At 36.0% G+C, this 12,777-nt stretch overlaps 1 protein-coding gene across 1 annotated transcript; it reads right to left on the reverse strand.

Moving 5' to 3' along the window:
- Positions 1–4,501: 4,501 nt before the first annotated feature.
- LOC110029517 (zinc finger protein CONSTANS-LIKE 1-like) lies at positions 4,502–12,563 on the reverse strand. Its single transcript, XM_020731841.1, has 3 exons — positions 11,840–12,563; positions 11,538–11,753; positions 4,502–4,813 (listed from the first exon to the last, which is right to left on the reverse strand). Exons 1-2 carry the CDS (start codon positions 12,341–12,343, stop codon positions 11,538–11,540), a joined length of 720 nt encoding a protein of 239 aa, XP_020587500.1. The 5' UTR covers positions 12,344–12,563; the 3' UTR covers positions 4,502–4,813.
- Positions 12,564–12,777: the final 214 nt, after the last annotated feature.

The following is a 12,777-nucleotide window of genomic DNA, read 5'->3' on the forward strand; positions in this document are numbered from 1 at the left end:
CGGATCGAAGTTAGAATGATCTGTCGTGACCGAAAATGGTTGGGAGAAATCGCGAGAGAAAGATCTGGAGAAAGAGCGACCGAGAGAAAGATCGAGGACGAGATAGAGGGCTTCGAAGCGCGACTGGGAGAATGATCGGGGACGAGATCAAGGACTGGAGGATAATAAGTTCGAACGACATGTGGAAAGAGGCCTCCAAAGTGCATCCGCGAATAATGAAGAATTTCCGTCGACGCTTTCATACCGTGAAAAAACTCATGCTTAGTGTTTTCGAAACACCCACCGTACTAATAAGCTGCCCCAAAACTTCCCCTACTTTTCCATCTTTGGTATATTGAAAATATCACAAGATTAATGCAAATATAATTTACCTCCTATCAATCGCGAATACGTACACCAATTTTTAACCATTTCTCTTTCTAGGTAAGAGAGGAATTGAATAATTTAGAGAGTAACGGGAACTGAACTTATCAACTTGATGGTTATATGTTGGTATATTAAATAATGATCATATTTGTAGAATAACTTATTAGGATGATAATTACTTCAATTGTCTTAATTATAAATAATTTCTTAATTTTTTATTTCTTTGTTGTATTCCTGATGTTTGCCTATTTAAAAGAGCTTATTCAAACATTGAATAATCCAATGTATTGCGCATGAGAGCCTTTTGCTTTGTCAATTCTCAAAAAAAATTGGTCATATGATGCATCTCCTTCAGATAATAAAAATAATACCATCAAAATTTTTAAAGATTATGGTATCCTTAATTGGGTACCTTATAGCCTGGAACCACCAAATCACTTTAACCATATTTTTTCAAGATTCAATTGATATTCAAACGATCTTTACAATCAGGGATGAAATTCGGCCAAGCAAGAAAATCCAAGGCAAATCTATTAAAGAATTCAGTAAACCCTAATTTTGAAAAAAATCGGGAGATGAATCTACTCTAAATTCATGGAAATTTCGGCCAGGCCAACAAGAATGAGGCTTTGAGCACATGTGAACCAATTCAAAATTTAAACTTTGGAGAGAAACCTTTAAAGAAGTTGAAGAATTCAGCCATACATGAAGAAATATTAAAATTCAGAAAAGGGCAAGCAAGCAAGCAAGAAAATAGAATAAAACTATGAGATAAATTTCAATCACTGCATTATTGAAGGTGTTGCATATAAAGAGGGATGAAATTCGGTCAAAGGCAAAAAGGAGCAAGAGGATTTAAGAAATAAAAAGAAATTAACAAGAATTAAATGTCAAATTCAAAATTCAAATACTTTATTTCACCTAATTTTATTCTGAAAAAATTTTTCTTTTTTTTTTTCCAATTCATAAAGTAATTTTATAAACATGGTATAACCTCATGCAATAAAGATAAATGATGATAAATAAATTTTAGTAAGTGTTTTGCAACAATCATGTAGCTAGAATTTGGCGGATTTTAGTTTATGTATGACTTTGTGGCCCTCCTTGATAAGCTGGATGGCTCTTCTAATAAAATAATTATTAGAACTATAGCCAAGCATCATCGGACAATTATGGTGTGATCTCCCTCCACTTGCTGAACTTTATCAATTTGATATCAAAGTCAAAGCTTGAATACTTGTATAGCATAGTTTGATCACTTATCCTTCTCATTATATTTTTTGTCATTAGTCAAAATTCTAAATTTTTCTCTCTTCCGGAGAAGAGTTTCTAAAGGAGAGCTTATGCAGGACATGTTTATGAAATAATTATATTTTTGAGAAGTTTGTCATATTGTCATCGTTTTCATAAATTAATCAAACATTATTATTTGCAATAACTATTGCAGCTTATCTCATTGTTCATAAATTTCACTAATGAAGTTGAATGGGCCATATAAGTATTGTAAAAAAATTAATTTAGTACAGTGATTTATTTTATAAAATATTACTTTCAATGCAAAGAAATTTGAATTGATGCCAAAAGTTTAATTCTCCTCACTTTATATAGACTGTCACTCTAATTTAGCATAGAAATTTAAAAAAAGTATAACGAAAACTCGGCTAATCCTATATGGAAACAAATAACCAATGAATTCTCTCTAAATTCATGAATATTTCGACTGCACATACAAGGAAAGAGATTGTACATATGAACTTGTTCAAAATTTGAATTTTGAATAGAAAGCCTATAAGTTGAAGAATTCATCCATGCATGAAAGAATACTACAGTTCGGCCAATTGCACTCAAGCAATCAACCAAAGAAAGATAATTAAACACATGAGCTAAATATAAAAAATTGAATTTTTAAGGTATTGAATTGAAGAAAGGGTAAAAATTGGCCATGCCATGAGGATTTCGGCCATAGCAAAGAATCAAAAATATTAAATGTCAATCCTAAAATTTAAATGATTTTTTAACGCAATGTTATTTTAGGTACAATCTTCCTCCTTTTTTTTTCATTAAAAAAATGTTAAGAAATATATTAAATAATCTCATGTAATAGAGATAATTGATAATGATATTTAGGAAGTACTTTGCAGTTCTTTTGAAGCTTAGGGATTGGAGGCTCTTTGTTTAGATATGGCTCAATCGCTCTCCCTCTTACTGAGCTAAGTGATTGTTTCAATAAAATAATCATTGAAATCAAGTTTAAGAATCCCCACTTGGACAACCATGATGTTATCTCTCTCAGCCCACCCTCCACCACCCCTTCATCAAAGATGGCCCACTTGGAGTAGAATTTGCTTGAAGCAAAACAAGGTATCACCATACCAAAGAATATACACTATTAATCATCTTAGGTAGATATCGATTGATATCTTTATGAAAACTCGGATCACGTATAATAAACAAAAACGGCTAGATGCTCAATCTCAATATCAACAGTTAGTTGAAAAGTAGATTTATAAGACTTATTATGCGCCGCATATCATTCAATGTCAAGATTGTTAGCCATGCAAAATAAAAGAATGGGGAAACTATCATGCAAATTTTAAGGTCTGCTAAAAAGATTTGTTAAAAAATGTGTTATATGTTATAACTAAGCATTAAGATTGAAGCATTCTTTGATATTTGATATTAGATCTATAGAAAATTTAATTTTTTTTAAGGGGCCTCAACACTTGAAAATGTAAGAAAAGATTGTGTTGGACAAGTCTCTGAATATAGGGCTACAACTCAATCAGAATGCAAAATGAAATGAGTAAAACTTGAGGTTTAATGGTGCATAGAAAAAAGGCAATAAGACAATACTTCAAAAAAATTCTTAATTAAACGATCGAATAAATGTCTGATTCTCACCATTATCATCAAATTAAAGAGGGAGTAAATAAGTCAAAAGGTCTTATTAAAGATTTAAATAAAGAGTACAAAATAAATAATTAAAAGAGAATGACATTGATTGATATATATCAGAAAGAAAATTTTTATCTTGAGACAAATCATAAGTTTGATTACTGTTATAACATATTTTTTAATCAACTATCCTAATTTGATAATTTATCTTAAACTCCCAACATGTCTTTTCTCTTTTTTAAGGAAAAGTAAGATTTAGCGAGATAGAAGGGGGAAGGAGAATCCTAAAAGAAATCTATTCTACTATGTACTTCAATTGAATAGAACTAGAACTGCTGCCGTTATTTATTTTTTATTTGACTAGAACTGCTCTACTTGGATCAATTGTGATTGTGTTTCTGATGAAGATTCCTCTCTATGAGATTCTTTTTCTCAATCTAGAGCTCTCACTTATGCAATCAAATTCAATCAATTAATACAGATAATTAGTTCCAATGCTATAATCTTTATAACCAATCGTGACATCAACACCTTCTATAAAAAAGTTTATTAATCATTTCAAATCATTTCTCTTACACTTCGAGATCAACAAGACACCCATCCATGAGATAAATTACAAGTTTAAAGCAATGCATAAGATAAAATCCTTCAATTCTATCATTTTAATTGCATATATAAGTAGAATGAATCCTAGAAGAAATCAATTTTACTATGTACTTGAATTGAATAGAACTAGAACTGCACCAGTTATTTACTTTTTCTTTCACTAGAACTGCTCCACATGATTAATTGTAATTCTGTTTCATGATGATTCTTCTCTCAACGAGATTCTTTTCCCAATCTAGAGCATTCACTTATACAATCAAATTCGATCAATTATTCCTAATAATTAATTCCAAACTTATAATCTTTACAACCAATCTTGACATCAATACCTGCCATAAAAAGTATATTAATCATTTCCAATCATCATTCCTACACTTGTAGATCAACAAAACACCCATCCATGAGATGAATTACAAGTTTAAAACAATGCTGAAGATGAAATTCATCAATTTTATCATATTTATTGCAAATAAGTTGAGCAATGGGCTCTCCAGTCAATTTGTGTAACGCTTATATGAGTGTAGTGCTAATTTTCGTTTACTTGAGCTTATATTTTCAGTATATATTGCGCTTTGTTATTTGTTATCAATATTACAATATGCAAAAAACAAACATTGCACGTTAAAAATGCAATACAGTTCTTGACAATAGATAGGTAAGCTTGCCCAATAATCACTGTTAAATTGCATAGCCACTTTCAGTAAAGAAATAAAACCCACCCATCTTTGCACAAAACCCTATCAAAATTCTACTTCTATACTAAGAAATTCAAAGATATCCACTTTATTTAAAAAACAAAAAAACCAACCCAATTTAACCTGCCAGTCACATTCCAGAAGCATGTAAAATGCACAACCACAATATTCCATTAGTGCAAGGATAACAAATGTGTAATAGTTAATGCTAGTATGCCGGTTGAGTTTCACCAAGCTGGAATCAAGTTTACCTGTGATGGAAGAGAGAGGAATATAGGAGATCAAAGCCAACCCAAAAATGACCATAGTCAAATTTGTTTCAATGCAAAAAAAAAAAATTGAAGCCCATTAATGATAGCCAATCATTCTATATTTCACCATCAAAACATTTCTCAACCATCAAATAAGGAACTAAACGCAATATTCTCACGTCAGAATAATCTCCCCAAGTGAGATTTGTCCTCAACCAAATGAAATGATTTGTGAGAGACCTCGCACTTGAACATTGTATGACAAAACACAAGAGGCTGACACTCATGTGAGCCACAACCAACATGAACCACTTGATGATTGGCAAACCATCAGTAATGATACTACTTTAGAGTGCATGATCTAGTGAACAAATAAAATTACGCCAAAATAAATCAGAGGTAAAACTATTTTTTCGGCTTAGAAACCATTAACACTAAAATATTTTTGGAGATTTACTCACGCCACCATATCTATCCTATTTATTAAACTATACCATATCTAAAAAAGAAAGAACTAGCAGGCGTATGTATTTGTGTGTGCCATGATCAAACTATTAAAAATTTAATGAAACCAAAAAAATTAAGAGTTGGTACTTTGCCATGAATTTAATTTTTTATGGTGAGAAATTAAAGAATAGAGATTAAAATATTAGTTTTGTAAATAACCATCATTTGAAGAGTATGCATGAGATTACCCCCATATATTTTTCTAAAGCCTGGTACTTGATAACACTGGGAATCAATAAAATAATTAAGAGGAATATGCTATGTCATCTATTCATTTACAAGGCCAACAAAAATTCCTAATAAGATAAAAACAATTTGCATGGAGCATTTAATTTAAGGCACTCCCATTGAAGACAGTCAGATGTTCTATAAATTAAATTGACAACTTTAATAAAGCAACCGCTTATTTTAAACTTGAGCATACTCAAATAAAATACTGAGTATTGAACACAAAATGAAAATCATAAAAAAATTTCCAGGATGGTTACTCTATTCTTATCACCATGCCTTTTTAATAATCGTAGTCATCAGAAGGGGATACTATTCAATTCCAGCCACACAACTATAGTTTATTTAATCCAAACAAAGTATTGGCACAAGGTCTACAGCAAATGGCTCAGATTAGGTTGTACAATACCCATTCAAAGCATCATATTTTTTGTAAAAATAGAATGCGAAATAAACACAAAAAAAAGGTGTGAGAGATATCAGGTAATTATCTCTGTACTAATCGCTCTTTAAGATTTTTTTTTTTAACTATCAAAAACGCTAATCAGTTTAAATTTAAAATAAACCGGGTCAATTAATTAAATTACACACAACAATAAACATACAAGTAGGATCTCACTCTCTCCCCCTCTCAAATATCCCATTTCCTGCATCCGTGTCAGTACAATCATTGTATCGAACTCGAAAAAATTAACGGATGAAAGAGGTCGCCCCTTCTATCCCTAGCATCTATATAAGTATATATATATATCTGTATATATATATGTATATATATATGTATATATATATACATATATATCTATATATATATATAGAGAGAGAGAGAGAGAGAGAGAGATCTTGTGTTGGCCACATCCTCAGAAATGGGCACTTGTGTTGGCCACAAAGCACAGAACGTACCAAGAGCCGACTAACCGCTAAGCAAAACAACGGTAAATTAACCCTTCAATTGAAAACTTGAAGAAAAATATCAGAGGAAGAAAAGACATCTAAGATCTTCCAACTTAAAATCTATTGAATACAAATCTGTCCGGCAAGGGAAAAATCCATAGTCCGATCGGTGGAGAATGAGTGGAGAGAGAGAGAAAGAGTTGTTCCGTCTGGGGGCAAACAAGGGTGATCCTCGGGCTCGACAGCCTCTTTTATTCCGCAGAAGTCTAGGTTACAAGTGAGGGAGAAGGGGAGCATGCTCCCTACATGAGGGGGACAGAGAAAACCTGAAGGGACCCCCCATTACATGCCAAAGGGGTTCTCCATTTATAGAGAAAATAAGAAAGGCAGAGAAAATTACATATATGCCCTTGTTATAAAGAGAATAAAAAAGGGGTAATCTAGACTTTCTCCTGCTCGAACCGTTCCTTCCGAGTTCTCTCATTTGTGGATTTGTCGGTGTCGCATAGCTGGCCCAGCTGGCCTGGTGGCTAATGAAATATCATAGTTAGGTATTATATATGTAAAAGGATTGGAGGGATGCACACGAAAACCTTCATATACCTGTTTATATATTTAATACTATATAAAAATTGAGTGGTATGTACATGAATTTCTAGGATGTGCTCAGCCCGATTGGTAGTCGACAGAAGAAGTGAAGCGGCCAGCCAAGCAAGCGACGAGGCGGCCGGCAAGGTGACAGTTATGTAAAATTTGTTTTTTTAGGATTTGGTCAGCCATGGTGGCCAACCGGAGCGGCGAGGCGGTTGACCCTAGCATGGGTGGTAGGAAGGAGACATGGTCGGTCGGTGGATGGCCAGCCAACGGCGAGGCGGCTGGCAAGGTGGTCGTTATGCAAAACTTATTGTTTACTAGGAATTGGTCGGCCATGATGTCTGACCAGAGCGGCGAAGCGGCGAAGCGGCCAACCATAGGATGGCCGGCGAGAGGGAGATGTGGTCGTCCAGTGGATGGTTGACCGACGGCGAGGTGGTCGACGGCGAGGCGGCTGGCAAGATGGTGGTGAAAACTAAAAATAGAATTGATTGCTATGTATGTAAATTCCTCTTTTTATTTACTTTTTATTATGTACTTTAAGAGGTGCGAGGCGACCGACCAGTGGATGACCAATCCAACGGGGATGTGGTCGCTTGTATCTTTGGGGTCAATCTTCCCAGCTAGGCAAGGTCATATTTTTGTTCAATACATGAAGCCCCCAAGTTTTCATTTTATGGAAGTGAAGCTGCCATAAGAATGAAAAACTTATTAATTTCGAAAGTATCATTCCATAAACATTTAAGAAGATTTTTTAATATTCTTCTTGCTATTCTTCAGTGATTGTATTTCAAAAAAATAATCGTCTGCTAGTCATTAGATTTTTGAAGAGTATAGTCATTGATTTCAACCAATCAGATGTTCTTGTCGTCGCTGTCGGTATTTTTTGCTTTTAACTGATCGAATGTTCTTGGTGTTGTTGTTGGTATTTTTGCTTTCAACCGGTCGGACGTTCTTGCGGCGTCATCGGTATTTTTTATGGCCTTGAGACTGTTCAATTTTTGACAATACAAGTAGAATAATCTTGATGAAAATAACATGATCATATCAGAGAAACAAAATCTTATATGGAGTTGACGACCGCTATCAATATAGTTGATAAAGCATAAGCATTTGAACAGGCGCCGAAGCATTAATTCATACATTAAGAACAGGTCTTATGCAATGCTGCTTCAACATTGAATAAACTAAACTTCTACCACATTAGGGATAGAAAAAAAATAATAAATAAAAAATACTCTTAGAAGTTGGAGATGAGAGTTTCGTTTGGAATCTCATATAATCATAGAATGTTCCTAAATCAGAGTGATGTGTATTTTATATGTAAATATTTATGTATTTCGAAGTATTAATTTATAAGGACAAGAACTGCGTGTCATGAATGTAAATCTTCTCATCGCACTTGGAATTCAAAGAGAAGGCTGGCGGTGGCCGATCGGAGGCAGGTGATTGACGACAAAGGTGAGTAAGATAGCAAAATTTAGATATGTAAAGACAAAAGGTTGGGTGGCACATCCATAAATAGTCCTTTACGATATTTTCAAGTTCTAGGTAGACATTAAATGCTTGTCAGACAAACGGATTTTAGAGTAGGATTTCAACGAGGAAAATGGGAAAATAAGTTATCAAACCGGGAATGAGAAAGAAGAGAAGAGAAAGAGCAGAAATTTTAACGAGGATAAATTTTATAATTGTGGTTGGTTCACTTTTCATTCCCGAAGAAGAACATACTCACTTGCTCAGCGCAATAAAATGAAATATAATTTTGAATGAACTTTTGATGTAATTATAATTACAACTATTGTGTTTTTTTATAAAGTATATCCATGTAATTTAAACTATATCCATTCATAAGATAATAATTATGTTTTAAAACACTAAAACTTTTCTCTTAAATAGAGCAGAATCGAATTATTGGAATTCAAGAAAGGTCAAAGGTATAAATATAATTACCAATTTCACTTAAATGTTTAATATTTTGTCTAAAAAATGAACCAAAGTAGGAAGGCTGTAGGTTCATAAATGAGTTAGATTGCATTAAAGATTGTTAATATGTCTTAATGTCCAAAATCAAGAGGTGAATTAATCTTTAGGGAGAAGCCCGCCAGAGAAGTGATCTGTTGTGATAGAAAAAAATCAGCGAGTAGACGTTCGTGTGGTAAGAGCCACGAAAGAATTTGTTTTGATGAAGTGAAAATACTAAAATCCATCACGGATCAAATGTTATAGAAGCAATCAACCATGCTATAAATAAACAAAAAATTTAGCCTCCTTACCAACATAAGCAGGGTATGGACCATCATGTGAGTTTTGTATTCTAACTTGTTAATATGATTATCCCAACGAGACGACATTTTTCAGCTAATATAAAGCCCCGAGTTCCAACTTCTTGGAGGTGAAATAGCCAATGTCAAACTCTTTTGTTATTATTTTTTTAAAAGAACAACAAGTAAACGAAGTGGAATAAGAAAGTGCTTCTCTCTTTATTTTTTATGTACGTGACCTCCTAGTTGGAAAACATGAGAGGGGTTCTTTCCCCTCTTTGCTCATCTTTTTTCCTGTTGTCTTTTCTCCTTTTTTACTTTATGCCTTTTCTCTTTTTCTTTTTCTTTTACTTTATCTCTTTTGTCTTTTTCTCTGACTTGTCACATCTTTTCTCCATCTTCTTCTTCTCTTTTTCTTTCGTTTCTTTCTCTTTTGTTTTTGTTTTGATTTTTCTTTTTCTGTGGCTTTCTCCGGATGGTTGTTCATCTTGTTGGTGGCGCAGCTGACCGTGCCCCAGGTATAAAGTGAGAGTCTAGTCAGTGGAGAAAGAGTGCGAGATAAAGAAAGAGAATTGCCCCGTTGGGTCCCCGAGCCCGGAGGCCTCTTTTATTCAACACAAGTCTAGGTTACAATTGAGGGAGAAGGGGAGCAAGCTTCCTACATGACGAGCAGAGAGAGAGCCTAAAGGAACCTTCTTTACATGCCAAAGGGGTCCTCTATTTAAAGAGTAAATAAGAAGGGGAGAGGAAATTTCATATACGCCCATGTTATAAAAGGGGTCAAAAAGGGATACTCCAGACTTTCTCCAGCCCGAATCGGTCCTGAGTTCTTTCTCATTTGTGGATTTGTTAGTTTCGCATAGCCGGCCCAAGTGACCGAGTGGCTAATGAAATATGATAGTTTAGGTGTTAGGTATGTAAAAAAAATTAGGTGGGCATGCACATGAATACCTTCCTGTGCCTATTTATATATTTAATAATATATAAGAATTGAGTGGTACATGAATGAATCTTTGCCTTTAGGATGTGATCAGCCACATTGCAGGCTGACCAGAGCAGTGAATCGTCCGGCCAGTGGATGGTCAACCAAAGGAAGAGATTGTCAAACGGCGAAAGAGGCGATAGACTAGCTGGTTATTATGTAAAACTTGTTGCTTTTTAGGAATTGGTTAGCCATGGTGGCTGACCGAAGTGACGAGGCAGTTGGCCTAGGGATGGCTGGCCAGAAGGAGACGTGGTTGGCCAGTGGATGGTCGGTCAGCGGCGAGGCAATTGACAGCGAAGCAACTGGCAAGGTAGCTATTTTGTAAAAATTATTGTTTTCTAGGAATTAGCAGGTGGCCAAGTAAAGCGGTGAAGAGTCTAGCAAGGTGGTGGTGAAAACAAAAAAATAGATTTGGGTGCTATGCACATCTTTTTTTTTTATTTTGGTAATTTTTGAAATTTTGAGGTGTTTTGGGCAATTTGGATGATTTCAAATGGTTTGAAATGACTAAACCTGAGATTAGTCTTAGTGTTTAAGAACTAAAACGAGTGTTAGCTTTTAGGGGAAGAGAAGTGGGAGCTCTAGAGTGAGAGCCAGTATCCTCCCAGCCTAACCATAAATTTAGGGACTAAACCTGAGATTACCCAGCCTAACCATAACACTGAATCAGGGTAGAGAATTAAAATTGCTCCTATTTGACACAGCACAGATAACACTCAATAAAAAAAAAAAATTTTATATGATCATTGTCATTAAAAAATATTCGAACACATTTTTCTTCCTCATATAATTACACCAGAATTATAGCAAAGAAACAAAAAGGTTTGCCTCTCTTTTTGGAAAAAAAAATGAAATACAAAGTCAGAACAAGGGAAAAGGATCTAGGCGTGCTCTTTGAAGAATAGGCCTTTTGTTTTGTTTTGTCCCCAAATTTGAAAATTCGTATCAACAATTTCTATTTATCGATCAGACATTGAAAAGAAAAATACAACAGAGCACTACATTTTCCATTTCTCGTTCTTTTCTCTATTTCTCTGGTGCCATAGATCAATTACTTTATGAGTTGTGAGTGCATTTCACTTATATTATCGTATATATCTATCAAATACTTTTTCCTTGCAAGTACGGCGCTCAAACAATTCTTTTCATATAAACGATAGCCGAAAATTTTAAGAGCGTATTGCATGGCCCCAATTAAAATAAGTTTATTTCATTATTGAGAATGAAATAATGATCCGAGAATTTCAAAGCTTACCTAGATAGAAGGACTTCGAGAAGCTGGAGACGTGACATCAAAGGTGGAATGAAAACTACGTATGGAGATATTGTTGGCGGCACCAGCTATGGCAAAGGAAGACGGATTAGCCTGGAGAAGAAGGGATCTACGGTGGTCCTTACCGGTAGATCTAACCAGTGGCACAGCCGCGGTTCCTAGATTATTCCGGTGAGAATTGGAGCAAGTGAAATCATGCTGTGAATTGAACATGAAATTAGGCAACACCATTTCTGAAGTTGCAATAAAAAACAGAGGAAGAGTACAATTTGTTCTCTCTCTACCTGGGAGACGAGATCCGCATTCTCTCTCATCCGATGCAAGAGAGGAGAACCGGTCCTACCATTCCATGAAGAATCTTCCCCGCTTGACGAGCTCGCCGGCGGCGGCGGTGTCTGCGTCCACGGAACCACCTGGTTCTCCCCTTCCTCTTCCTCCTCCTCCACCTCCGAATCACTGAACTCGTCATCATAAAGGTCCTCTTCATCCTCCTCCATCATTTGCACTTCTATCTCCGCTTCTCCTTGGCCCTCCTCGCCCTCACCTGCCGACAAAGCTTTCTCCCCCGCGGTACAGCTCTCACACACGGAGAAGGTGGGGCTAAGCCGCGCTCCTGAAGCCCTCCAAGGCGTTGGAGCCTGACAGCTCCGGCAAAGAAGCACGCGCGGATGTCTTGCTACGAGAAAGTTGGCCCCGTGAACCTTGGCGTCGCACTCCCAGCACAAGCTTGCCTGATCTGATTCGCAGTACATCCTCGCTGCCCGATCGCAAAGCTCGCACCCCTTCATCTCCCTCAACCTCTTAGCTCAAATCCTCAGAATCAATCACCTTTGCCAATCTTGCGCCGATTTGGCGAGATAGAAAAAGCAGGTAGAAGAGGAATGAATATCTGCTCGCCCATCGCCTTTGCCAGTCAAAAGACGGTTATAACCTTCCGCCCCTTGGTTTTCGCTCACCGCTGCAGGCCGCTTTTGGCATCGCATCTCCCGAGGCTGCCCGCTTTCCAGTCCGGAAATCGCTCGGAAACCACGAAAAAGATTTCTTCGTATCTTTAAATGGGAGTGGAGTCTGCGGTGACCACACGGGGCGGTGAGCGGATCATGAAGAAAAATTACCGGTTTATCTGAATCGCACGATTCGATCTTTTGATTTGGTGTGGGAGCCACGTGGGCGATCACGTGATTTTGCCACATGTCGTTGGACGAAGCCTCGCTGCCGTGCA

Source organism: Phalaenopsis equestris, unplaced genomic scaffold (genome assembly GCF_001263595.1).
Source record: "Phalaenopsis equestris unplaced genomic scaffold, ASM126359v1 Scaffold000584, whole genome shotgun sequence".
In the NCBI taxonomy this organism is placed as follows: Eukaryota; Viridiplantae; Streptophyta; class Magnoliopsida; order Asparagales; family Orchidaceae; genus Phalaenopsis; species Phalaenopsis equestris.

What these genes read in the sequence shown, in the direction of transcription:
- LOC110029517 (XM_020731841.1), bottom strand. Translation starts at nt 12,343, where the DNA reads ATGAAGGGGTGCGAGCTTTGCGATCGGGCAGCGAGGATGTACTGCGAA. An exon ending in ATGCGGATCTCGTCTCCCAG is followed by an intron (nt 11,754 to 11,839) that starts GTAGAGAGAGAA and finishes TTCAATTCACAG; the next exon opens with CATGATTTCACTTGCTCCAA.